The 25,116-nt window shown below is 40.7% G+C and overlaps 4 protein-coding genes across 5 annotated transcripts; 2 read left to right on the top strand and 2 right to left on the bottom strand.

Moving 5' to 3' along the window:
- Positions 1 to 64: 64 nt before the first annotated feature.
- LOC116261082 (large ribosomal RNA subunit accumulation protein YCED homolog 2, chloroplastic) lies at positions 65 to 2,908 on the bottom strand. The gene is made up of 7 exons (XM_031639689.2): positions 2,616 to 2,908; positions 2,110 to 2,298; positions 1,873 to 1,962; positions 1,072 to 1,155; positions 858 to 938; positions 725 to 770; positions 65 to 598 (listed from the first exon to the last, which is right to left on the bottom strand). Exons 1-7 carry the CDS (start codon positions 2,778 to 2,780, stop codon positions 459 to 461), a joined length of 795 nt encoding a protein of 264 aa, XP_031495549.1. The 5' UTR covers positions 2,781 to 2,908; the 3' UTR covers positions 65 to 458.
- Positions 2,909 to 4,145: 1,237 nt separating this feature from the next.
- LOC116261083 (protein COFACTOR ASSEMBLY OF COMPLEX C SUBUNIT B CCB3, chloroplastic) lies at positions 4,146 to 5,586 on the top strand. The gene is made up of 3 exons (XM_031639690.2): positions 4,146 to 4,296; positions 4,387 to 4,514; positions 4,986 to 5,586. The coding sequence occupies exons 1-3, from the start codon at positions 4,236 to 4,238 to the stop codon at positions 5,460 to 5,462; spliced, it is 666 nt and encodes a 221-aa protein (XP_031495550.1). The 5' UTR covers positions 4,146 to 4,235; the 3' UTR covers positions 5,463 to 5,586.
- Positions 5,587 to 8,410: 2,824 nt separating this feature from the next.
- LOC116261081 (xyloglucan endotransglucosylase protein 6-like) lies at positions 8,411 to 12,267 on the top strand. The gene is made up of 4 exons (XM_031639688.2): positions 8,411 to 8,597; positions 9,033 to 9,133; positions 9,390 to 9,583; positions 10,745 to 12,267. The coding sequence occupies exons 1-4, from the start codon at positions 8,441 to 8,443 to the stop codon at positions 11,169 to 11,171; spliced, it is 879 nt and encodes a 292-aa protein (XP_031495548.1). The 5' UTR covers positions 8,411 to 8,440; the 3' UTR covers positions 11,172 to 12,267.
- A 140-nt stretch (positions 12,268 to 12,407) lies between these two features.
- LOC116261058 (delta(24)-sterol reductase) lies at positions 12,408 to 19,095 on the bottom strand. Of its 2 annotated transcripts, XM_031639661.2 has the most exons (4): positions 18,870 to 19,095; positions 18,614 to 18,720; positions 14,273 to 15,536; positions 12,408 to 13,083 (listed from the first exon to the last, which is right to left on the bottom strand). In XM_031639661.2, exons 3-4 carry the CDS (start codon positions 15,518 to 15,520, stop codon positions 12,628 to 12,630), a joined length of 1,704 nt encoding a protein of 567 aa, XP_031495521.1. In that variant the 5' UTR covers positions 15,521 to 15,536; positions 18,614 to 18,720; positions 18,870 to 19,095; the 3' UTR covers positions 12,408 to 12,627. The 2 variants fall into 2 exon arrangements, with proteins under 2 accessions (XP_031495521.1, XP_031495519.1); XM_031639659.2 differs by lacking the exon at positions 18,614 to 18,720 and having other exon boundaries at positions 18,870 to 19,094.
- Between the last annotated feature and the right edge of the window lie 6,021 nt (positions 19,096 to 25,116).

Here is a 25,116-nt window from a genome sequence, read left to right as displayed (position 1 = left end):
GAGATATTACTGAGGAAATTATCCTGTAAGAAAAAAAAAATCCAAAATTTTGGCCCACTGAAGATTGAAAAAGGTCTGAAAATGTTCTTAATGGTTTCCTGTCCTTGTAATTTATTTTTTGTTTCAGATTTTTCATCCAAAGTGAGATCGGGTTACTTGTTTCATACAATGGGCACCAGGGACCAAACATATGCTCTTAGCAAAGCTTGTCAACGAATTACACCAACAAGGAAATATGTGATCCTGTGCTGTTTGGCTCGCAGCCATTTGTGCTGTGTCTAAATGTTGGTTCGGTGTCTGAAGCAGGAAACTGGCTTCCTTATATACATTCCCAAATTCTTTGATATAAAATAACGCTCAGGATGAGATGCAGATTGGATGACATAAACTCCTAAACACGGTTTACAGTCGAGCTTTTGCATTGTATACACAGATTTGTCGCTGCACTAACTTGTCTGCTACTGCTGCTGCACGTAATCTTCATTGCATTGTCCTGTCTGTGAGTAAATACTGGGGTAAATTTCTCTCGTCATGGCTCTCTTGATCTCCAAAAGTCTTGACCATCTTTTGTCAAAAGGTTTTTCCTTTGGTCCAATATCTGTAAATGCAGTTTGCCAGGGACTTAGTAATCAAAGTTATTCATACAGTGTGCGTGTCTTTTTTTCCTTTTGTGTGTGTGTGTGTGTGTGTTAGTGGCATAAAAAATTTGCAACCAAATGCGCACACTGCAGTTTCGGTCCCAACTTGTCACAAGCATCTGAGCAAGTTCCCTGCAGCAGAAAATGCAAAATTTTATTCAGCTATTGTTTACTTTATATATAGTGGGTTCCAAAATTCGGAGCTATTCAGATTACTACCTTCACTGAGGTATATAATCGAATTGTGTCCTGAATCAGAGAATCAAGATCAGCTTCTGTCCCGGGTTTTACATAGATAACCTGCAGTATTGTTGTGCGCTGTAAGTATAGCGTTCTTTTCTTCCTCAAATTATTTAAAAATTTATGTGTATGCATGTCTGTAGTGGGCTGGGCTGCAGAACTATGTTCCAGAGAGATAGGGAAGAAGACTTAATGATGGGTCATCTCCACCGATCTCTGGCATTGAATGGCTTTCCTTGCTTGAAGGTAGAACCCAGACATTGAATGTGGTATCAATCTGCCAACACAATGTATGATTATGAAGATTTCAGCATACACGTATATTCACTATTGTAAAACATACAGAGAGCATTTGTAAATTTCCACAATTTGAATTGTACTCAAAATGCATCCTTTGAATACCATTGATGTTTGCTGATCCAGCCTTTTCTGTCAACTATCTGCGCTTGCAATCATGAATTACTATTAGCCTAATGGGATCTTTGCTCGCAAGGGGCCCATAAACGCCTCGCTAACTTGGTTTAAGTCTGTTGCCATTATGTATTAGTGACAGGCGAGTGACAGCCTAATGATCGACAAGGGACTCACAAACACCTATTTGGAGAAGTTGGAATTAAGGTTGTCAAGGTGAAGGAGGTCAAAAGCTTAATACCTGAGGACGTCATGAGTGTTACTTTAATGCAATGCCCTTAAGGAGTCTTTCTTGCAAAGTAAAGTAGCATTGCTATAATATTGCACAGGGATTTTGTGCTGAGGGACTGGTGCTGGAACGGAACACACTACAAAGCAAACATGCACCTTCCAGAAGGTATGACATGCCACTACCACTCGCTTGGCTGCTCAATTAGATTATACTCCGGTGCAGTGTACACTATCAACTGTTGAGCTTCTGTTGATTTCCATATTGATATCACCAACCACCATGAGTATTGACAAGACTTACCTGTAGATCCACATGTACATGGCAACTGAACAAGATGAATAGCGGCAGTACCTCTTTGATATATTTGCAGAAGCAGTTGCTGCATTTCCTTGTGAAGGATGAGGTGACTTTTCCATCGACGGAGTAACCAAAGCCTGTGTGCTGTTTAAGAGGAGCAATTGCATCGCAATCAGCTTAAAATAAATCTAAGAAAGTTTTATGTTAACAGAAAAATAATGTTTCTAACATCTTATTAGAAGCCACTAGACTGTCCTGTCATGCATGGTATTAAATAGAGTTGTTGCCAACCTTCTGAACAGCTAAGCTAACAAAAACCTCTGCATCTCCTTGCCCTTCTTCTGCCAAGTCATCCAGTTGCAAATCTCTGAGAGTGAAGACAAAGTCGTATGTCCACTGCCCTTGATATTTGCAATCAGATGTGGAAATCGTAATGAGGCGGCGGGCCTTCGGCTGCAGTTTTAAGCTTTTCTTTGAATGCTGTTGTTACAGGAACCAGAAGGCAGACATTACAGACAGCCTCAACAAGCACATGTATAAAAAATAGGAAATGGACTAACTAGAAATCTGTTAATCTCGCGGGAAGAACGAAAATAGTTGACAATTATCTAAAGACTACCTTATTTCACAACCAATGACTTTCCCATGTTACATCTTCAAAGAGAAGGGGGAGTGTTGAAGCAGAAACCAATTCAAGACACGGCTGTTTTATGGTGTTGAATCAGAAAACAATTTAAGAGATGGGTGTTTTGGAGCGTCCAAACAGAAAATAAATTAAGAGATGGTTGTTTTTGTACCTTGGGGAATTCATCCTTTTCTGGTAAAGCTTCTTCATATTTGGAGCCATGGCATTGCAGGCCTCTTCCGTTGACAGAAGGTATTCGTTGAAGGGTTCTTAGTTTTGGGATTTGTAGGTTAATTCTGTTGATTGTTCTTGACATTGGGTGACACAGTCCCTCCATTTTAGTCACTCAGATCTTTCGATGGTTTTACTGAAGAAGAAGAGAACGGAATAACATCTTCCGAGTCGCCCACCCTTATCTGCTCTGGGGGTGGTGGATAGCGAGTGTGGCTCCGGTTGCTCTTGAAGATGTTGATTTACAAGCCAGCCCTTTATTGTGGCCAAGCTTGCTAAAATACTCTTCCTCCAACATTTGGCAAATGGGACTCGCTCCAACGTTCTGAAAATTGGATTCGACGACGGTGAGAATTTAGATCAGAACTCAGAATTTAATAAAGCGCATTGTTGTGGGCTCAGATTGGATCGATGCCATGATAGAGAAAAAGAGTCAGAATATTCTTCATAACGCCCTTAATTTCCTGCACAGTAATTAAAAAACACATCTACCTCTGTTCGATCTTGTAATCTGAAAAGGTGTGAATGACGTCAAGTGACCAAGACAACCCTCGACTTAAGGTTTCTTAATTTGTTTTACTGTTGAATTTTCTCATTTATTGTCTTTTTCATCTTATCAGCTTTTATAACATGGTTATAGACATAAATTTTACTGTAATGAGTACAGCTCTTTTGATTATCACTGCCGTGAGTTCCTCTGGAGAAGATTATCATATAGATGCGTTCTCCAAGCCTAGATGCCTAAAAGAAGGCCAAAATCACAATCCACATTTTTCTGAGATGTTCATGATTTTATAGTGCATTGCACTGAACCTATACACAATACTGTCTTGTCGAGCCAACTAGATTGCCAGCATTGCATGTTATGTTTTTAGCAGATCTGTGGATGAAGCCTACATGTTAAAAAATGTGGGATGAAGAAAAAGCACCAACTTGGACACAGGATTGCTCGAGTTCAAGAATCAACTTCTTTACCTTATCCGGCTTGCGACAGTTAGACTGAATGATAACATCGTCATCCTATTATTTATAGATATTGGACATTGGGAAACCATCCATCTGAACAGAATACATGTAAACAAGTGTTTTGGCGATGGCAAATAAAAGAGCAACCCGTAAAGAAACACATATCAGCAGGCATATGGTTGAATAAATCTTTCATCAGCTTGCCATTTAACAAGGACCGAGCTTGTTAAATCCTTTGATGTGTCACATACCAATTGTACTGATGTTTACAAATAATTGCAATTGTTTGGATGGAGTAATCCATCCAATGCCATTAGGATGTTTTATATGTTTAGAAAATATAAATATAGAACTGATACTGTTACCATTTTAAACTGGACCAAGCAATTAGCCGGATGCTCGTTATCCTTTCCTTTTCTGACATGACAACAAAGAACGCCTTCGGGAACTGTGACTTCGACTTCAGTCTGCAAATAATTAAAACTTAGGTCCTTTCCTGAATAAATGAAGATTGGGAACTCTTCTTAGTTTATTTGAAGGTGGAAACTTCCTCTGAGAAAAGGCACCTCATCCTCTCTCTCTCTCTCTCTGTGATATGGCTCTCCTCTGTCCTCGAATCCCAAGCACCACTGCGCCCAACGACGCCCACTTTTCAGGTACACCATGAAACTCTCTCTCGCGCCCGCACACACAGAGACCAGAGGAGCATTTCGCTCAAAAGGGTGTCTCGTTTTGATTTCCTTTAGGTGGTGGTAGCAACCTCCTCAGACTTCCTCATTTCCACCGGTTAAGGCCTTCAGCCGATCATGGACTGCTCTGCTGCTCCACTACCGCCAACACTCGCCATTATAACCGCCGCCACCACCTAACAGCGGTAAGCACCAAATCCTCCTCCGCTTTCCCTTTCTTGTTGATTTGGTCGCTTTCACCACACATCTTATCCCCCTCTTTTCCTTCCCTTCCTGCTTCTGGTCCGCAGGGACAATAATGGGGGCGTAAAAGGCAGGACAGGGCCATTTAATTGGCCTATTTCTTGAAGGATCCTTAACATAAAAAAAATCTTATACTTCCGTCATCATACTTAAGTGTTAACAGTAAACAAATGCAATAACTTTCGTTTTTATTGTTTTATCTGTTTTTCTTTGGTGCTTAAGTTTTAGGCTTGTACCTTCTTTAGAAATTAAATGGCAGCCATTGTTCAATTCCCTTCGGTCCGATTGGTTTGAAACCACATCTTACTGTGTTCACATTTTTCACAATAGTGGTTCACATTTTTCACAATAGTGGCCCTGGCCCTTTCTTCTGAATCAATATGCAAGCTCTAACATGTTTAAAACTCTTTCAGCAAAAGTGTACGCCGAAGATAACACAAAGCAGAATCTCAAAGTTCAGTCATGTCGTTGGTCTTATGGGAGTCATGGCACCAGGATGCTTCCAGCCCGGGCCTGCAAGAGCGTCTGCAATGTCCCACCTTGAAGCTGACACCATGTTGGAGAATTTGCAGCTACTAGCCCTTGCAGACCTGGATCCAGCAACAGCCAAGCTGGGGATCACAATCATAGGTCCCCTGTTATCTGCATTCGGGTTTCTGTTCATCCTGAGAATAGTCATGTCTTGGTATCCCAAGCTTCCAGTTGGAAAGTTCCCATATGTTATCGCTTATGCACCCACCGAACCGATTCTCAGGCAGACGAGAAAATTGATCCCGCCCGTCGGCGGTGTGGATGTCACCCCTGTGGTTTGGTTTGGCCTGCTCAGTTTCTTGAACGAGATATTAGTAGGTCCACAAGGGCTTCTTGTTCTTCTCTCACAACAAATGTAGACTATGACTCCCAATGTTTTATCTTTTCCTTTTCTGTTTCCTTCTTGACTTTTACATTTTCAGTTGCGGTTTCCGCGTGTAACATGGTAAAATATGTAACTACAGAGGATGTGTGCTTCATCAATTGTTGAACAAGCTGATTCATAACAACATCAACCAACGCACATAAGATTGCAAGCCTTCCTCTTAAATCTCTTCAGCAACCGTTCATCCCTGAAAAAGCAGTTTGTGGTATTTGGTCTCTAGTGTAATCTTTCTTGATTAGGAGCTGCCATTTTCATAGAAATCCTCATTCACCCTCTAGTTGCCTTGCCTTGACCCTTTTCAGTAAGTTTACCACAAAAATGGGAAATCAAGAGTTGTGAATTCTATATAGTAATAGGGACGGTTCTTGTTTTGTGGGATAAAGGCCAAACTCGAGAAATAATTCAAAGTACAATATCTTAGCCAAACTATAGCTGCGTCGAGAAGAAATAAGATTTATTTCTCTCGTGACTCATGTCTATATGCCATGTTACTTCCTTGGCAATATCCCACTCCAAACATGATTTTTGTGACTATCACCCTATAAGATTTCTACTTATAGTCCCACTCCAATCTAGAGAAGTACAGAAACCAATAATTGGTTTCCAAGATGGGCAGAGCCAAATCTTCATTTGAACTTGAAAAGACCAGGTTTGTCACTGAATCTCCCTTGGAATTGATAGTGCTAAGCGTGGCATGTGATTCAGAGGACTTGCATTTTCTTAAACTAGTTCAAGGGGATGAACCTGGATTAATTTAACCCAATCAATCCAAGAATAAAACTGAAGTATCAAATGTTTCTTGACTCTTGCAAGAACAAAGATACCTAGCACAACATCTGGCTGCAAATTTATTAGGGAAGAGAGTAAGGTCCAGAGCATGCATTCCAACTCTAACCATGTGATTTGATAATTAACTCCAACATCCAGTTAAGGACGTCAACAATTGATGACCTCTTGATGAATTTAGCAATGAACCCTACAAGATCTCAGTATGCTCCAAAAGGGATTCATGTGACTGATAAAGAAATGTTCAGAATTGATGGACAGGAAGAGTTGCTCATATTTGGGGGGTGCAATCAGAAGGCTCGCAATCTCAGCTTCCAAGCATGCATTATATTCAGGTCGCTGTGCCCTGATTTGCAGCTGAGGATGCTTGACCGGAGATCACGCTACCAGATCTTGATGTCACTAGGTAAGCGTGCTCTTTGAAAGGGAAACCCTGTGTGTCATAACCACCATGAATACTTAATTATAAGGCTGCGGAGCAGAAGGGTGAGTCTTCATGTTGGCATCCTTCGTGAATGAAAATAGCATTTGTTTTCTACCACTGCTTTTTGTGCGAACCCAAGTTAACAGATTGGATAGCAATGAATTCGTTCAGGTCGGTTATGGCTACTCGCGTAGCAGAAGGGACACTCGCAGAAAGAAGCTCGCGTAGTCCACTGTGGAAGATCCTCGTCGTAGGCCGATACCCAACAACAGAATTGGAGTTCAGTTCAGATTGAGATTAAAACCCATTTGAAGATCTGCATCTAAAAGAACTTTCCTTGTCCATTGGAACTTACTATCCATCGGACTTAGTAAGAAATTATCTTCCCCAATTATTCAATTATTCATTTCATTCATCTCTTTATTGAATATATGTGATCGAATCAATTGGACATACTGGATAATACCAAATTGTTAACACCCCTAATAACTAAGAAGACAGTGACCGGAAGGATGGTGAAGAAAGGTTGCTCTCCTCTATGGAAAGCCATGTCCATTTAACATTAGTACTATATAAATTGTTTTCTCTACATATCATTACCTTGGAAGCATGTGAAAACCAAAAAAGGCTGCACCCACTGGAAGGGATAGCTCTCCTTTTCGATTATTTAGAATCTTGAATAAATGTAACTTGAAGCATGCGTGCATGCGCACAACAACTTGTATCCTCTTTTGAGTATTAAACAGACGAACGTGCAACCTTCCTTATGGGCAGAACTCAGCTGAAGGTCTATAATATTAGGGCATTGAACTCAATCATTGTGATGCCACCAAGAACTTATACCTTCATGATAATGTGACTCTCTCCTTTAAAGTTTAGGTTCCTTCCCCATTCCACGCTTTACCAGCAAGCGCTGTTCCATAGACAATCTTACTAAAAATATTTACATATCAGGTCCCAGGGCAAGGTCATATTCCAAGGACCAAGTTCACATGTATCTGTAGTAGGAAAATTGATTTAGAACTAAATATTGAAGGACATTATCGAAGACGCTTGACTCTGCAACGCCTCCATTGAAAAATGTCACATGTTCATGATTGGTTGAACAACGCAGGAGCACTCCTGCCAACCAAAGAAACATCGATTACTTCCTGGACTCAAGTCATGATATGCCAAAATAGTTTTGTATATACATATAAAAGTTGCAAACTGCATCTCAATCTTTACAACCTTTTGCAGGAGATTTTGGCATTTATACGATTAGCCAACAAAAGCAAAGGTCATTTCAAGATATTCAAGTTGAAAAAGGTTAAGAATATAAGTTAATTTAATATATTTTACCTAAATGTACTTGTTGACGATCAATTGTAGGGGAAGAGAGATGAAGAATAAGATAATGCAATGAGCCTAATGGGCGTCAATACAAAGCATCATTCTGTATGCTTTTGTCCTCACCAACGGAGTCCTCAGCGGCTATTCTGCTTTTAGGACCTAGAGGGTGTCATGGTGTACGACCTCATCACCGGACTAAGTGGAGGACAGCTCAAAACTGCGGATACCGGCGGCTACAGTCAGCCGGCCGCAGCCAATTCCTTTCCACCTAATGACATGCCATGCTTGTCGAAGGCGCTCTATATAACTGGTTGATGGGGAGAATTTCACACACACACACAGAGAGAGAGATGGTAAGAAGTGCTGCTAGGGTGGTGGGACTGAAGGCTTCGTCGGCAGGGCTGCCGTGCATGGCTGCCGTTCTGCAGCGGGTGCTGATGCTGGTGCTGTGTCTCGAACTGGCGGTGGGGTCCCTCAGGTTTGAGGATCGTTTCCAGCCGAACTGGGCGCCTGATCACGTAATGTACGACGGCGACCTGATCGAGCTCCGCCTCGACAATTCCTCCGGTTGGTTCACCTCCCACTGCCTCTGCCTCCGGAGTTTTATATATCGTTTCCAGAGGCGTATCAACACTTATCTGCGTCAAGGGCCGGTGTCGAACTTAAAAAAAAATTTAAACTTTGAATTGATTTCTATTAGTATATCAGCGTTCCGTATCGTTGATAGATTACTTATTGTTTGCATATATTTTAGACCATCGTCAATTCGATTTGCCAACATATTGGTGCAACACCTGTGCGTCTTTGGAGTTGAGAACATATAGTCTTACATTAACGATCTTCAAAAAACTTCAGAGATTTATATACCCATTAGCTATGCTATCGGAAAGGAAGGTGTTTGGTAATGATGATGAAGATTATTTTTGCTTGTGCTTATGCTTCGACGGACGACAAGTTGATATTGTTTCTTTGACTGGATCTGTTGCTGTTGTGAATTTGAAGGTTGTGGGTTTGCCTCCAAAAGCAAATACCTGTTTGGCAGCGTCAGCGTGCAGATAAAACTCGTAGAGGGCGACTCTGCTGGAACGGTGACCGCGTTCTATGTAAGATAAGATTTGATGTCTTCTGCAACTGCAGTTAATCTCCTTTTCCTCTGGCAATCAGCAATTCGTTTCTGCAAATGCACAACATCCTTGGAAATCTTAATAAGCAGATACAAATGAAAGAAGGAGACAATCTGAGGCAGAATGCCGATGTCGGCATATTCTCATAGCGACTGATCATATACATTGCCTGCATTGTAAACCATGCTTGAAGTGGCTTCGATGCTCTGTTTCCTAAAAGTTTTAAAAAATGCAGATGTCATCGGTCGGCGAAGGTCACGACGAACTCGATTTTGAATTTCTCGGCAACGTCTCCGGCGAACCGTACATAGTTCAGACAAACATCTACGTCAATGGCACCGGAAACAGGGAGCAGCGCCACTACCTGTGGTTCGACCCAACTAAGGACTTCCATTCCTACTCAATCCTGTGGAACAGACACCAAATTCTGTAATGGCCATACTACACTCGTCATCGATTCTTCAACCTTCATCATGCTTCACATGTACACATAGAGCACGAGGCTTTGGCGGTTGAATTGCGGAGCATTTAAACCGCAATTCTCTGTGAACTACTAGTTATTTTGTCACGCTTTCAGTTCTCTGGTCTGCAACGCAAACAGGGCTGCGCGTCCTGTGGAGCCATACGTCCTATTGAAATCCTGGCTCCATCCTTCCTGCGTCCGTCATAAGCCCGAATGGTGATCGGTTGCACTTGCACGGTATTTTAACCCTTGCCACAGTACGAACCACAGACAATAGACGCACAGCTACTTGAGCTCGGCTTGCGCTCGGTTACGCTCTTTTGAGATTATATATATATATTAATGAATCACTTTGGCCATTGGTTTTTCAAGATGGGTAGTTAAGAGAAAAACATTTTATTAATGCTATAAAACTAAAATATACCATCTTTTTTTTTGTCCTTGATTTTTTCAATCTTCTATCGTCGAAAAAACAATGGTCAACATGATTCCTTCCAGGTACAACGTTCATGGTTCAACTCACATCATTTTGAATTTTCAGGTACAAAGTCAAGAGTGAAACTCACCACTGTTTTTTTTTTTAAGTGAAACTCACCAGTGTTTTTTTTCTTTTTTAATTGGTGTTTTTCCAAAAGTGAAACTCACGACTGTTTTTTTCTTTTAATTGGTCGGCTGGTAGGCCAGTGACATTCCCGAGTGTCAATTTGATTCCCAAAAAAACGGGTGAGAATGTTGTCATAGCTGACAAACATTAGCGCTCCTTCTAATACCGACGCAATCCAGGACTGCAAGGCAAGGCCAATGGGGAGCATTTGCTCTCAGTGGCTTCCTCCCACTCACCCAATAAAAAGTAATCTTTTCATACGCCAGCTTCTCCTTGGCTCAAGAGTTCAATATTTCTTGAGTTCGACAAAGTTGATCGAAGCTCCAGCTGGGAATACTATGACCCGGCCGAGCTTGAAGATCCTCGTCTCAATTCAATCAAACTCCGCTCTCCTACAACCCTACCACAAAATTATGCTCACATTAGCTTTTTCTGAAATTAACAATTACACAATTCTAACGTTCAATCCACTTTGGCATCTAACGCCTCCATATTGTTGCTGTCATTCCTCGTTCTGCTGCAGGTTCATGGCGGATAATGTTCCAATCCGGGCGTTTAGAAAGCAGCAAGACACAATGCTGCAACTCCCTTTCCCAGACAGCAAGCCAATGTGGGTGTATGGATCAGTTTGGAACGCCGATGACTGGGCAACGCAAGGAGGGAGGGTGAAGACCAACTGGAGTGATGCTCCTTTTGTTTCCCAGTTCCGCGGCTTCGAGATCGATGCCTGTGAGGTCGGGGGAATGCCTGCTGATCAGAGAAGTGATGATGGTGCCACGGAAAGAGGCAGATGCGCAGATGCTGAGACCGGGTTCTGGTGGGATACGCCGGCCAAGGCAACCCTTAGCCCACACCAGGTGCGCCAGCTAAAGTGGGTAAGCAGAAGGTACAAGATCTATGACTACTGCAGAGATGCTGCTCGCTTTGTTGTTAAACCAGTTGAATGTTAAGCTCCATATTGGATCCTTTCCAATGAAATCGTGATTGGAGGGGACTCCCACCCTTTATTAGAAAAGGGTAAGAGTATGAACAGAAATAATACAAAAGCACTAAAAAAGAAAAGAGATGCGCAGCATCAAAACCAATGAAGAAACAGGTAATCCAAACACAGAGAGCAACCAGACAATAGAATCCAGGGCACCAATAACAACCTCAAGCAATCACACCTACAGAGGATCAACCAAATTCAGATCTACAATCTGTTTCTGTATTGCAGCAATCGTTGGCCAACAAGTGCTGAGAGCAGATTATTGTTCAGCTCTATCGACGAAGCCCTCTCCTCCAAAAAATTTCTACTCCACAGGCCATGACCTCTTACCACTCAACGTCCAATTCAACCTCTTTTTCCAGACTGCATTATTAGCATTGATAGACAGAAATCCACCCTCCCCACCTGTTGCATTCAATCCACACTCTAGCATTGAAATTCTGACGAATCCTTTATTTCACAACCACATCAGAGCCAGTGCAAAGCTGAAAATTGTTACCAACTGGCCATGTCTTGAGAGATTCGATTCTCACACTGAAATTAAGTCCTAACCAATAACGGATCAAGTCCAAGGAAAAAAGAGTTGAACCCCACTTTTAAGAGAGAGACACAATGGATGCTCATAACAGAAGATACATTGGAAAATGAGTTAAGACCCAACGCATTTTAAGACTGAACTTTCCAATCCCTTTTCCCCTCTATGATCTATCAATTTTAGCAACTTTAGAACGGAGAAAAGCATTAGAAAAAGTTAGAAAAAAAAATGAAGAACGAAGAAAAGAGAAAAGCTGGAAAACCCAGTATCAAAATGAGAAGTTTAATCCACATCAACAAAACGTGGTGAACGAATTTGAGAAATGAAGAAAGAAAAAAGACTCGTATAAACTTGGGAGTCCACAAAACGTCAATGATGCATTCTTACTCTTAATCCCCTTATATCTCAATAGTGCGTCAAGTTAGGGATACATATCGTAGCTCATTTTGAATCGTAATACACAGTCCCCAGAATTTGAGCACAAGCGTTAGCTCGAGTACAGCACATATCGAACTCTATATAAACTACGTACAAGCAAGATCCCCCAAACTCACGCTGCTCGACGGTCGCAACAGTCAACTCTGCGGTGCAAGTTAATTAGAGAATGCACTACCGCATAGGCCAGTTGATCTTTCATTAGTGAAAACAGAATTAGGAAGCATGGACCAGAAAGAGATAAAGTTCTTCATCCACGATGGCGTTCAAGTCTGAACAGCTAAAAGCAGAAGATAACCTAGAAGCCTCAAAGTGGAACTCAAACAGGTACAGAAAAAGTAGGAAAGAAGAAAGCCGACTAGAAAAGCAAAGGCAGATCAATCTAATTAAGAGGATGAAAGCTCGAACAGCAAACTCATGCTGCTCTCCCCTTACCAGGGGAAAACAATCAGGCAGCCGGCTGGTCAATCTCGGCATACGGGGTCTCCAACTGCTGCTGCTCCGCCTCCTGAACTTCCTTTTCAGTCTTTCTCCCCTTCTTGCTCTTGTAATACACACTCATGAAGGTGCCAACAGCTCCATACTTCCTCCGGCAATATTCATAATGTGAGGCATCAAACATTCGCCAAAAATTCTTCTCAGTGAGCTCGCTGACAGCGTACTGCGGCTGGAAGCTGTGGTTCTCAATCAGCCATAACTCCAGGCGACGCACTGCTTCCGCGCCATCAAACACTTCCCCTCTCAATACAGGCCCAGGTGCATAGTACACACCCACGTCCGTGAACATCTGAGCATAGTCGGTGTCTCCTTGCCTGCGATGGTGTTCAAACCCGTGCTCTGTATAGATCATGGTCTTCATTGGAAGCTTGAAAAGCCTGTGAGGGCACAGCCATAACGGATACACCTAACCAAACACAAAGCCAATCTTCTTCTCAGACCACGACAGACCAGAAGAATCAGGAAAGAGAATCACGCTCGACACAGTTCACCAAACCAAACCCATGCAAATTACCATTTATCAGCAACGATGTTAAGACTTAAGCGTCTTCCATTTAGGATCCCAAATTTTAGGAACATCAAGGAAAAAGCCTTAGTTCTTGAATGTCTTGGCCCTAATATTTTCAGCATTTGTTAAACATTTAGAGTTACAGCCTCTCATTCTCTAAAGAGCCTAAACGGAACGTATCCAACTGTATATTTATTAGTATCACCCTAGCGAGTTAAAACGTTTACATCTAGAAAATCCAAAAAAGGTACTTACTGTCATTTCACTCAGTTGAAATGAAAAGGAGAAAATTATTTGATAGCTACCCAAACAACACCTTCGGGAGGTCATGGAAAAACTGAACATGATGCATCCAATTCAACGACAAGATGCAGATCCCAGAAACGCTTTAAACCATAATGGGCCCGGCTTAGGTTATGAGAACCCTACCCGGTAACTTATTGGGCTCGGTCACCCGAATAGATGCTCTCATGCATACAAAAAACTTTCAGGATTTTTTGCGTGCATACGAACTTGTACTTCACTGAGGATGGGTCGGGCTTGGGTTGTGAAAACGACCCTTGGGCCAAGATTAACAGGGCCAATGGGATGGGCTGGAGTCAAGCCCAAGAAGGCCTGCGAGGCCTTTACCAGTCAGGCCCTGGCCCCTGGCCAGCCTTGTACATTGCCCCGGGCCTCCGGTTATATTTGTAAAAAAGCTACTTTATTTCCCAGTAACCAAAAATTAAAAAACATCTAGGCTGGCTTGGGAGAAGAGTGGACGCCTATGCATTACGACCAACCATCAACCGCCAGACTTCATGGGCATGGATAACTTTGCCTCACCTCATATGTGATGCCTGACATCAATTGCTTATAAAAAAGGAAAATGAACCATGCGAAACAAATATGTGACAAAAATCACGGAATTCTTTGAGGAGAATGAAGAAAGCAACTGGGGTAGAAGAACAAGATTGACGCTCTACTAAGGGGATCGAACAAGTTATCCAAGAACAAAACGAGTTCATAAAAAGAAAAAAATAGAAAAATATAATATGAGAATAGGAAATAAAACACAGGAACAGAAAAATAATAATTCAAAAAGTACCTCCATCTCCTCGTGAACGTACTCAAGCGCATCCCCAACTTTGTACAGGGGCACTAACAAATCCTGAATGACATGCATTTCATGGTAATAGTTCCTAATAGCTTCCCCTTGAGTAGCCTTGAGAAGTGAAACCTTGGGCGGCATCAGCCATCCAAGAAGCCATCTGAACCAGCACTGATCGGCAAATGGAAGGATGAGCTTCCCTTCCCAATATAAACATCGAGTGTGCCTGTGATAGTATTCTCTGGTGGGGATATACTCCACAAACTCGCCCCTCTTTAAAGCTGTTTGAGCATGCTGATAAAACCATGGCTTAAACCACCATCCGACGCAATTAATCTTATTACCCTTCTTCTTTGCTTCCTCTTTAGAAGCATACCTTCCAGTCATGAACACACCTTCAGTAGGGGTATAGATCATGCCTTCAACAAAATCGGGAACTTTCTCAGGATTGTCCTGATCCCCATCTCTCGGACAAAAAGAATCAGCGTATGCCTGAGCAAGCTCACGCAGATTTCCCACAACTGGCTTATACGTCAGCTTCATGTATTCCTTGATCGGTATGAGCTTAATTTCTGCAGCAACAAGGAGGCCGAGTGTTCCTTGAGACCATGGAATTGCATAGAAAAGATCAGAGTGCTCATTATCTCTTGTAGCCCTGACTAATCGCCCATCAGATAACACAATTTCGTAAGCAACAACTGTATCGGAAAAGAGGCCATAAATATGTGAGCTTCCTTCAATGCCGTACCCATTGATAAGGCCCCCAACTGTGAGATCATCGAGTTCGGCAACTACAGCTAGCGCAAGGTTCATGGGGACGGTCTCCCTTGTAATCTGACCCATATTGACCAGGGGCTCAACACGTGCTATCATCCTTTCCTTGTCGATGTCAAGAATGTTTCTAAACGCAGAGAGATCAACCTCAAAATGCCGAGCACGTTTGTAATCAACATTTCTCATGCCAACTGCAATCCATGGCTTCCTAGCAGTGCACACAAGTCCATCCTTCGATGGATTCCTCTGCTTCAGGCGATTAATCACTTTCTTCACATTTTCATCATGCTCCTTTTGACGGCGTTTGTATGACTTCATCGATGAACATAGATCTCCAACATAGATGCTGAAGTAGAACAAAACGGAAAAGGGGAGCACAACAAAGATAACAATGATCCATCGGAACTTGACAAGGAAATCCACCCAATTCTTCTTTCTCTTTGGGCGCAGAGGCTTCTCCAAATCAGACATCCTGCCTGACTATGAGCTGTAAAAAGGGAATAGAGAAAACTGTATCAAACATCAGCTTTAGAATTGTGGTACTTTATTCTATTTCAAGAACTGAGAAATGTTTTGACACATTTCTTCGAAAGGAAGCCAATGTGCAGCAACAAACCTAAGAAACGACTACATGCCTAATGATCAATAATTGCTTCTCCTGCTTTTTGCCCGCAAAAAAAGCTAGAATAGGATGAACTCATATTCTAACCATAAGAAAGGACAATACATGAAAGACAATAATAGTAGAAATAAGCTCCAGTCTGTCCATAGTAATCTTGTTTCACATGGCCTAATTTCAGCAGTCAACCTCTTCAACCAGATGAAATTGGAGGATGACAAAGCTGGGTCTAGCTAGGCAGATGAACCTAAGATTTCTTTGACACCGTCAATTATGTAAAAGGAAACACACACGCACACACATAGAGAAGGTAGAGTATAAGTATTCTATTATTTTAACCCCAAATTGCATCCAGAAGATGTTCTACCGGATGAAGAAAGAATGTCCCAGAAGCACCATGCTAGCACAGCAGAATCTTAAGTCAATGCGAACTGAGAGAACATTTAACATGACAACAATTTGTAAGGAAAACATGGAAAACATTTAGCATGATGCAGTTTTTGGGAAAACTTTGAAAACCCACATCAGGAATCGGCATGTTATTGTGATAGAAGATCAAAAGCAAAGGAAAAGAAAAAATAGTGACCTAAAGGATGACTTGTGATTAAATATTTAAAAGGGTAAATCATTCTGGAATAGAGAAAAGATTAGGTTAGTTAACATATATTTCATTCACTGCTTTGCTTTTCTCCCTCCTAATTTACTTGATAAAAGAATTAAACAGATATTAAAACTGATGAAAAAGGCTTTAGTAGTAAAATCAAGAGAACCATAATCTAAAATTTCAAAAAAGGAGTTGTTTCAGATGGCATTTCAAGGTCACGATTCTGAATGCTCTCGCCAACAGATTCCTGTAGATGTTAGCTCCCAAGGGAGACTAACTTCATGAATCAGATTCCACAAAGTGGACAGATTCAAAAGTAACTATAAGAAAATGAAAATTGGAGTTGAGCTTAAGGCTTTAAGCCCGTTTTAGGGAATTTACTTCCACTGAATAAACTCATCTTCAGTTATGAATCTTGTCTGAAAAGGAACCAACTTTGAATTCTGAAGTGCATCCAGGCGCTCTCAACATTTATAGATGCATGCGAAGAGCCAAGGGTTTAAACATGAGCCGTGAAAGCCTCATTTTTTAGCAACTATCAACAACTCCATTCAACTATAGGTGTTGAAAGGACCTGGCTTCTCAGATGCCTCTATAGCGTATAGTCTATGCCGGCAACTTCAATCAGGCAATGAATGTATTTTCCAAGACCAGCAGCTAAGCGAAACAGAAATGGAGAGTGGAGATGCACTAACTTTGTACACTTCAACAAATGAAGCAAATTTCAGAACTTGAAATCTTTGATATTTGGATAAAATTCAAACTGTAAGTATATAAACGGTAACATAATAATGATAGCAGGCTGGCGGCAATTGCATGATAACAGGCAACCCCCTTATTTTAAGATTGCACTTTTCATGAATTTATGATGCTCTCAAGCACATTTCTTAATAGGGTTTCAACTCCAACGTAAGTGCCTATTGCCGAGCTAAAAGACAAATAGATAAAACAAGTAATCAAACAATAGACCAAGAGGGGATGGTCATGGTAAGTAGCAAGCACAAGGAAGCTCTTGTCCGGACCATGCCCCTACAAAGCAACTTCATGCAATGAACACCAACTAAGTACGAATCCACCATAAAACCGTAAAAATAATCTCGTATAATGGTATTAAATAAAGAAACAAACAAAAGAAAAAAGTAGTAAGCCAAATCTCCAAGTAGTTTGGTGATCCACCGAAAAAAATTGTATTTCTTCTGCGTTTGGAGTTTTAAGCAGCGTACCCACCGCAAATTATCTCGTGATCAGGCCAAATTTTACAAATGAAGATGGTAGTAAAGCAGGGGGAGTTTGGACGCAGACGGCAATAAGAAGTGTAACTTTGCTAGCTCCAACAATGAAAAAACGTAAACTGAAACAAAGACCGATTAGATCAAGAAAGTCTAACAAACTTCAAAGATCCACATCTTGCTGGAGATAACTCGCATACGAAGGGCTTGCAATGATCCTCAATAGGGACACTGATTAGAGAGGGAGAACGCGAGATAGCAAGCTTGAAGCACCTTAAACAGATACTAGCCTTTTAACATCAAACAGCAATTTAAAGAATCTGTCAAAAAAGAGAAAAAACAAGAGATCCGAAAAGAATAAGCAGAAGAAGAGCAAACTTATGCTCGAACATTTTACATATACTTCAGACGCTCCCGTCTGGTACGGGGAAGGCCGCAAGAAATAGAATCCAAAAACACAAGATGGTAATACTGTGGACGTCACTGTTAAGAAAGTGAAACTGAACTCAAGAAAACAGTGAAACGACTGGGAATATCACAGGTTGAAGAAAAAAAAAATCCAAGTCATACTGAATACCCTTCAGATCTGAAAAATAAACTTCACCTACATGCCAAACATGAAGAAGTGGCTGCTGGCATTCTAACCACGAAACAACATTCTCCCAGAAATAGAATAAACAAGAAACGTAGACCATCGGAGGAAGGAACCGCTAAGAAGTGCATCTTAAACAAGAACAGAGCCATCTCAATGCACATTCCGGTAACACGCACGAAAAGTTCATAGATTTCCCCGAAAGTAGTTGGCTGAGAAGGAGAGGCAGAGCTGGAACCAAACTAAAAACACTATAAAAGAAAGAAGTAAGAATCTGCTCATGTCCCAGGGAGAAAGTAAAGATGAAGTTCGCCGGAGAAATAAGCTCGCATTTCGTAGGAGATAGGTCAGACGAACTTCAAGAAAATCTCCAAAAATACAAGATCCCGTCGGAAACAGACAGACAAAACGACGGTAAAATGCCGGTGAACATTTTTTCCCCCTTTACTGTACTCGCATTTGGGAAATCAAGTAGCAATGGACCTTGAAAGAAGCGAGAAACTCAAAAGCAGACACTTACTCAGAAGAGAAAGGGCTACTGTATAAATACGATTCCGCGATCCTTTCGAGTAAACCAACTGAGAGGTGAACGTAAAGCCCTAAGAAGCCCTGGCTCCTGCACCAGAGCTAGCCCCAAAAGCAGATAGAGTGAGAGTAGGGAGACAGAAGGCAGAGGGTTCGAATCAAACGGAAACATAAGAAAATGCCATTTTTTCTGCACGAACTTAAAACGCTAGCTTCTGGGCTAGAGGTGCGGCGTTGGGGACGGGGCTCACCGTAACCGAGGACAGCGCCTCCGGGAAGACGACGGACGCCGGAGGGAAAACGGCCGGCGTGGCCTAGGCGTGCAGCATTTGCCGACGACCAGGGAGGCCAGATGCTCGAGCGCGCAGAGAGGATCCCGAGATGCTTGGATTTATAGAGACGTATAGGACGTCGCCATGGATCGAACAGCGGGAAAATCTCTCGTTTTCCCTTTTTTATTTTCCCCCTCAGCTTCCCTTGGGTTTGTTTATAGTTTATTCCCGCCTCTTGCTGGAGTTCACGTTGCGAGAATCAGTGGGGCACGTGGTACCTCTTCAAGAAGACGACAGCGAAAGTACCAGAGAGGAGAGAGGAAGTGTAGTAGTAGTAGTCCAAGAGCTCCGTTTAAATGAGGAACAAGACCTCCTTCCTAATCCTAATCCTTCCCTTGTAAAATTGTAATTTTTCCAATCAACCCCTCGGTAAAATCCCGAAACGGTCGAAAACTGCCTGGATATATTTGAAAACCTCTTTTCTGCAAAACGGAGAAAGTTTTTGATACTCTTTTAGCGGTGTCAAAACCACATGATTCAATTCAATTTTGAACCCCCCAATGTAGTGATTCAATTGAATTTTATTTTTTAAAACACTAAGGTTGTGTTTGATAGCCACCCAACACTCGTTTTCTGCTTTTTTTTTACCTGATTTTTAGTTAGTTATAAGTAAGAAACATAGGTATAATGTGAACATTGGCATATTAAGATGCTTTCTTTCGTTTGAGCCTGCTTTAAGTACCAGTAAAATGTATATTTGGTAGTAAAATGAATATATTCATAAATTTTCTCGTAACCATTCTAGTTCCTAATTAAGTGAGTGGGAGGTTCATCCCACGGTCCGAAACAAAGGCTCCATTCCCCCTGCCTTCAGGGGGTCATGAGTTGGTTATGAGTTGTAGATATCAACAACACAAACTATTCATCCTTCAACTTAAATGTTGCATCCTACTACATAAAATCGCCAATATAAATCTTGATATCAGATCCAGGTAAGCTATGGCTTGTGTCTAGACAGGGTTTTGCTACCTATGGATCCATTTAATCAAGAATGTCCGTCTCTCAACGTCTGTGGATCTATTTTCTCTTTTAAGTCTCTTTTGATTACAGCAGATCTGAGATCCATCGTGATCTCAGATCATCGTGGATCTGATATCGGTAGTTCTCAAGTCTGACCCTTCCCCTCTTAGATCCGATTTCAAAATCCATGGAAATACATGTTAAGAGTAGATGGTGAATTCTGTATTAGATTTCAGCTATCATGGATTTAAGATTCTATCAGATTTGAAACCTGTGGAGAATCAAACGCAACCATAAATACTGGAACACGAAAAAAATTAATTATTAATTTATTCTTTAATTATCATATCGCTTAGTAGTCAGTATTTTTTTTAAGGTCCTTTAATCAATTTAAGATATCTAAAATTACAAAGAGGTAGTGGCTGCACTGGGCAAATCTGACGATATCTTTAATTTCTTCAGCTTACAGGTACTTGGATCCGGTCCACATTAATGGTGAGAAAATGTTGGACATGCCGGGACAAGTATCACTTTCACTTCACAATCCATATTTCAAATCTAACGATCTCTGGATTTGCAAATCTGAGTCCAGATCCAAAAATTACTGTACACTGTACCCCAAAGACAGAAAGAGAGGCTGGGACAATTTTGCTCAGAGCAGGACCCATATTCGATGGCAGGGTCTCGAATTTTCTACAAAAGCCCAGTAGAACCGGATCCAATGTACACGTTTGAGATCCCACTGTTCTAATTGTTTATTGTTTTTCTTTTTTTTTTACTTCAGAATTTAAACTTGGAAGGTAAAAAAAATTGATTTTTAAAATGCATTAAATAATACTAATTTTTTCTGAACGACACGAGCGATGACAGTTGGCCGCTGACACGTTGAGAGCAACCGGAAGTCCTTTCTTTTCCCTTTCACACGAAGGTCCAACCTTCTCCGGTCCTTATATTTACTGTCCTCAATTTACTATTTACCGTCCCTGTGAGTTTTTTTTTACAATATAAATTTTGAGTTTTAATACTTTTTTTTTATAATTTTTAGTTAACTGAAAAGAGAAGAAGTGGTCGAAGCATGAGCGCATGCATCTGGGGAATGAATAATATTTAGTGAAGTTTTTTTTTTTAGTAAGAACGAAATTTTGTATGGTCAAACTTGGAGAAAGGAAGGCTTTTTATGAATATATAGAAAGGCAGTCAATGTGTTGGTAAAAATTTTCTAAAATGGAAAAAGGGAGCTTTCATGGCCAAAGTTGTCAACTTTGTGGGACCTTTGACATGAATGAGAGCAGTCAGGACTAAAACCAAAAGACTTAAATTTTATTAACTCCCCTTCCCCCCCTCCCCCTGCTAGTAGCCAACTAGCCACGTACACCTCATAGCTCATTGTCAGTCATGAAGTGACAGATACACACATTTCCTTTTTTTTATTTTTTTAAATAAACATATATATATATATATATTTAAATCAACAAAATACACATTTTAATATCATTTTTTAGTTATACAAAATAAAAAAAACCATCTAACCACAAATGTAATGCATTGAGCCCGTTAATTAGATGAAGTTCAAAATGATCCAAGCATGTCAATTTTAATATATATATATATATATTTGAGATTGAACAACTGACGCTATCGTCACAAACAAATTTGCCTCTTTTGTAATGGGAGAAGTTGTCGCCTTATGGCCCAATGCTGCCGGAGATGGATCCGTAGGACGGCGACAGTGACCTGAACATATAAAACTATATAAGAGGTAGGGATGTTATTTCACCATGTAAGCTGATATACTAAGAGCAGTTAAAAAGGACAATGGTAAAGGTGGGCTCTTGTTTCATAGGTGCTACTAAAATTGACACCCGTCGAGGAAGAAAGGATCCACCAAATGTGTCGTCAATTTTTCTATGTCCATTTTTTTACTTGAAGAAACCATGGCAGAACATGTAGCCCTTGTCATGTATTTGTGAAATTGAGAACAAAATTTGTATGATGAAGGCACCAAATAACGTAAAGAAAGTGGAGTTAGATCCCTCAAAAAATATTAAGCCTTTTGCTTATATATGAAAATGGGGCTGAAGGGCATCAATACGAAAATAAGAGCACATGTGCCTCCACTATTACTGTACACAAGCAAACCATTGGCCAACATCACCAATTTGATGATGCATCTCGAATTGGATCTAGAAAATGCTATGCAATGGCTGAGAAAGTGAAGAGACAAGTTTCATAGAAGCATTTACAATAGAAAACAAATTTTATGAGCCAAATATGTGAAGGAAGAACCCAAACAGGTGGGTTCCTGCTATGAAAAGTTCAGGAAAAGTAGCCATCAGCAAAATTGCGTGCATGTGGAATAAAGGTTCGGATTTTGGTTGTTAAATGTCTCATTATAACCATCAATCATATTTCAGGTTGAAGTATGTTGCTCTGTCAGATTAGGAAGCATGGAGTTTTATAGCTGAATTTTTACCTTTTTAAACTTGATAAACGAAGTTCCCCTTTTTACAGGGAAAACAAAAATTGGCTTGCTTTTTGGGAAAAGTTTTTTTCTTTTTTTTTTTTCTCCAATGAGGAGGCAATATAAAGAATCAAGGAAATATGCTCCTATTGAAGGAATGAAGTTACCTCGTTGCTGAGGATTGAGCATTGTGCCATTAAATTATCAACGAAATGATCTTCAATGGCGATTGTGCCACAGATAACGTGTCTGACGCATGGTCAACATGTTTTACGGTAGTAGTAGTTCAGTAACTACTGCCAAAAACGCCGGGAATATTACGGGAGGGGGAAGAATTGGGCGAGAGAGAAACGTAAGTGGGGACGACGATCCAAGACGGCATTGAAGAAGGAGCCGACGCCGTGATCTGTCTCCCCTGTTTTTTTCCGGCAAACGTGGGGGGGGGCAACGGATGCTCGTGAGCGCGCCGATCCCTCTTCCGACGTTTCGGGGAGAAGAAGAAAAGGAAGGAAAACGATCGGAAGGCGAAATTTAATCGTCTGCAGTGTGTGTGGGGCCGACCCGGTTTCAATTCGCCCCGCAAAGTGGGGGCCGCCCCGCCAGTAGAAAGCGACGAATCATAAGGTACTTGCACGTGCTCACATGGCCCACTTGCTATTTTTTTCATATAGTCCTCATAGTGTAGAAGTATTCCTAAAACGTCCTTCTTTCTTATGTTTTTTTTTTTTAAATTGATGCGATTAGGGAGTAAGTTATTTGTTGTGCTTCTCCAAGAGCACAGCGTGAAAGGGAACGTCTTCCTCTACGGGACAGTGTGGAAGAGGCGCCCCTCGTCCCCAACAAATGACACGTGGCTCATTAAGGCCACGTGTCATAAGGAGGTGCCCATCACACGCTGCTTCGGATAGGAGCATAACATGCAAGTCGCTCTCTATAAACAACCAACCAACCAAGTGTTACAAATATTTCTTAGCCTCGAAAAACAAAAATAAAACATAAACAACTAACAAAGTGTTAAAAACATTTCTTAACCTCGAAAAACAGATATATATATATATATATCATGACTGAACGATCACTCTAAGTTTTTAAATGTGATTCATAAACATCAAACGAGGATCATCCATCGTTTTTTATGGATGGTACCCATTTAGACTCCTTCTTAATCAAGCTGAGTGGCATAAGGTTGGAGATTTATATGTAATTACATTGGATCTTCATTGGATTTCAATCAGATATAGACTCTAATTTGGATTTAGTTGAACGTTTTTAGATCAATAAACACGGAGAAAGGATGGAATTGAAAGATCATATCCATTACTTATGATACTGTCTTGTTTGGCAAATGAAACATGTTGAAACCGTCCTAAAAGTTGGTGCAAATTCATAAAACACTTTTCGTAGTGTTTTATGAATCTGTCTCATTTTTTCTACCATATTCATGAAACAGTTACACATAGTTCTGTTTGCCAAACAAACCTTGAGGGACTATAGAGGTTTGGTAATTCCTTCTTCAATCTCTTTAATTGGATATTGATTTTGGTCTAAGCCAGATGTCTACGCTAGAACTTAAACTAGTCATCAACCAGAACGAGTTGAGGAAGGGGTGGGATGTCATATTTGTTATAGTCGAATTATGAATGGAGATGCCAACGGATCAAACTTGAATAGGATGTACCCTTTACCATATATGATTTATTCAGTGTTTATATACTCAAATTCAAATACAATTGAAAAAAAAGTATATACCATATCTAAAATCCTATTTTTAAGTTCACAATCCAAATCCAATATGAATCTGACTTTTAAATACACAACCAAGTCTAAACCACATTATGATGTATATGTTAGGAACCCATTCTCAAAATGTGTTGATATTGAATCCTAACTGAACAAGATCGGATATTTATTTAAAACAGAAATCCAAATCTGCATATGGATCCAATCAAATATCATTTCTTAAAGTTGAATCCTCATGGGATTTCTTACTGGAATGTCACTTTCGTTTTCTCATGACCAACTTTTTTGGAAGTAGTTCAGCTAATATCTCGCCCAGATCTAATCCACTGACATCCTTCATTAATCAAGACAACCAGGAACAGTGTACGAATATACTACCGTAGGGACCTTTCAATCATTTCCCTGCATCATTATAAAAATCCTTTCCGGAACAAATATTGCAATGCCATGATAAGTCTCTTAAATCAATCAAAAATGGTTATAATTTTAAATTTAGAGATGATCTCCAACTGCTTCTTAAGAAGAAAAAAGCAGTGGAAAACAGCATGTGGGGAGTCAGAGGGCTGGATCTTCTATAAAGATCCGAGCTGTTTCTGGCCTCACTGGGAGACCACCACCAGAGTGTCTACTTTCTGTAGCAGTGGCTGATTCCAACTCTTAATTGTGGGGGCTGATCTGTCCTGGTTACTGCTCTTCCAGCCGCCATTAAAACGAAAGAATGAACAACTGTTGCACAGAAAGTTTACAACTACCTACATTCAAGAAAGTCAATTTCTGCAAGTCTTCTTCGAAATTTTGGCCATACAAAGGCAGTTCCATGCTTCAAAACTTGTATATCTATTCAGATGTGTAGATGAGATTTCATAACCAAGAAAATTTTAACAGATTCCGAGAGAGTTGATTTTTGGTCCTTGCATATATATATATAATCTTGAAGGTCACACATCTGTATCATTAGAAACTCGAAGAATTAAACAAAATCCAGATCTTTAGAATGGTGGGCAA

Source organism: Nymphaea colorata, chromosome 9, assembly GCF_008831285.2.
Source record: "Nymphaea colorata isolate Beijing-Zhang1983 chromosome 9, ASM883128v2, whole genome shotgun sequence".
In the NCBI taxonomy this organism is placed as follows: Eukaryota; Viridiplantae; Streptophyta; class Magnoliopsida; order Nymphaeales; family Nymphaeaceae; genus Nymphaea; species Nymphaea colorata.
Note: the sequence above shows the minus strand (reverse complement) of the source record. Positions and strands in the feature narration are given on the sequence as shown.

Coding starts and splice junctions, on each gene's coding strand:
- LOC116261081 (XM_031639688.2), top strand. CDS start 8,441: ATGGCTGCCGTTCTGCAGCGGGTGCTGATGCTGGTGCTGTGTCTCGAA. Junction 9,134..9,389: donor GAACGGTGACCGCGTTCTAT/GTAAGATAAGAT, acceptor TAAAAAATGCAG/ATGTCATCGGTCGGCGAAGG. Junction 9,584..10,744: donor TGGAACAGACACCAAATTCT/GTAATGGCCATA, acceptor GTTCTGCTGCAG/GTTCATGGCGGATAATGTTC.
- LOC116261082 (XM_031639689.2), bottom strand. CDS start 2,780: ATGGAGGGACTGTGTCACCCAATGTCAAGAACAATCAACAGAATTAAC. Junction 1,156..1,872: donor TCTGCAAATATATCAAAGAG/GTACTGCCGCTA, acceptor TTGTGTTGGCAG/ATTGATACCACATTCAATGT. Junction 599..724: donor GTTGGGACCGAAACTGCAGT/GTGCGCATTTGG, acceptor CTGCATTTACAG/ATATTGGACCAAAGGAAAAA.
- LOC116261083 (XM_031639690.2), top strand. CDS start 4,236: ATGGCTCTCCTCTGTCCTCGAATCCCAAGCACCACTGCGCCCAACGAC. Junction 4,297..4,386: donor CAACGACGCCCACTTTTCAG/GTACACCATGAA, acceptor GATTTCCTTTAG/GTGGTGGTAGCAACCTCCTC. Junction 4,515..4,985: donor GCCGCCACCACCTAACAGCG/GTAAGCACCAAA, acceptor AAACTCTTTCAG/CAAAAGTGTACGCCGAAGAT.
- LOC116261058 (XM_031639661.2), bottom strand. CDS start 15,520: ATGTCTGATTTGGAGAAGCCTCTGCGCCCAAAGAGAAAGAAGAATTGG. Junction 13,084..14,272: donor ACGTTCACGAGGAGATGGAG/GTACTTTTTGAA, acceptor GTGTTTGGTTAG/GTGTATCCGTTATGGCTGTG.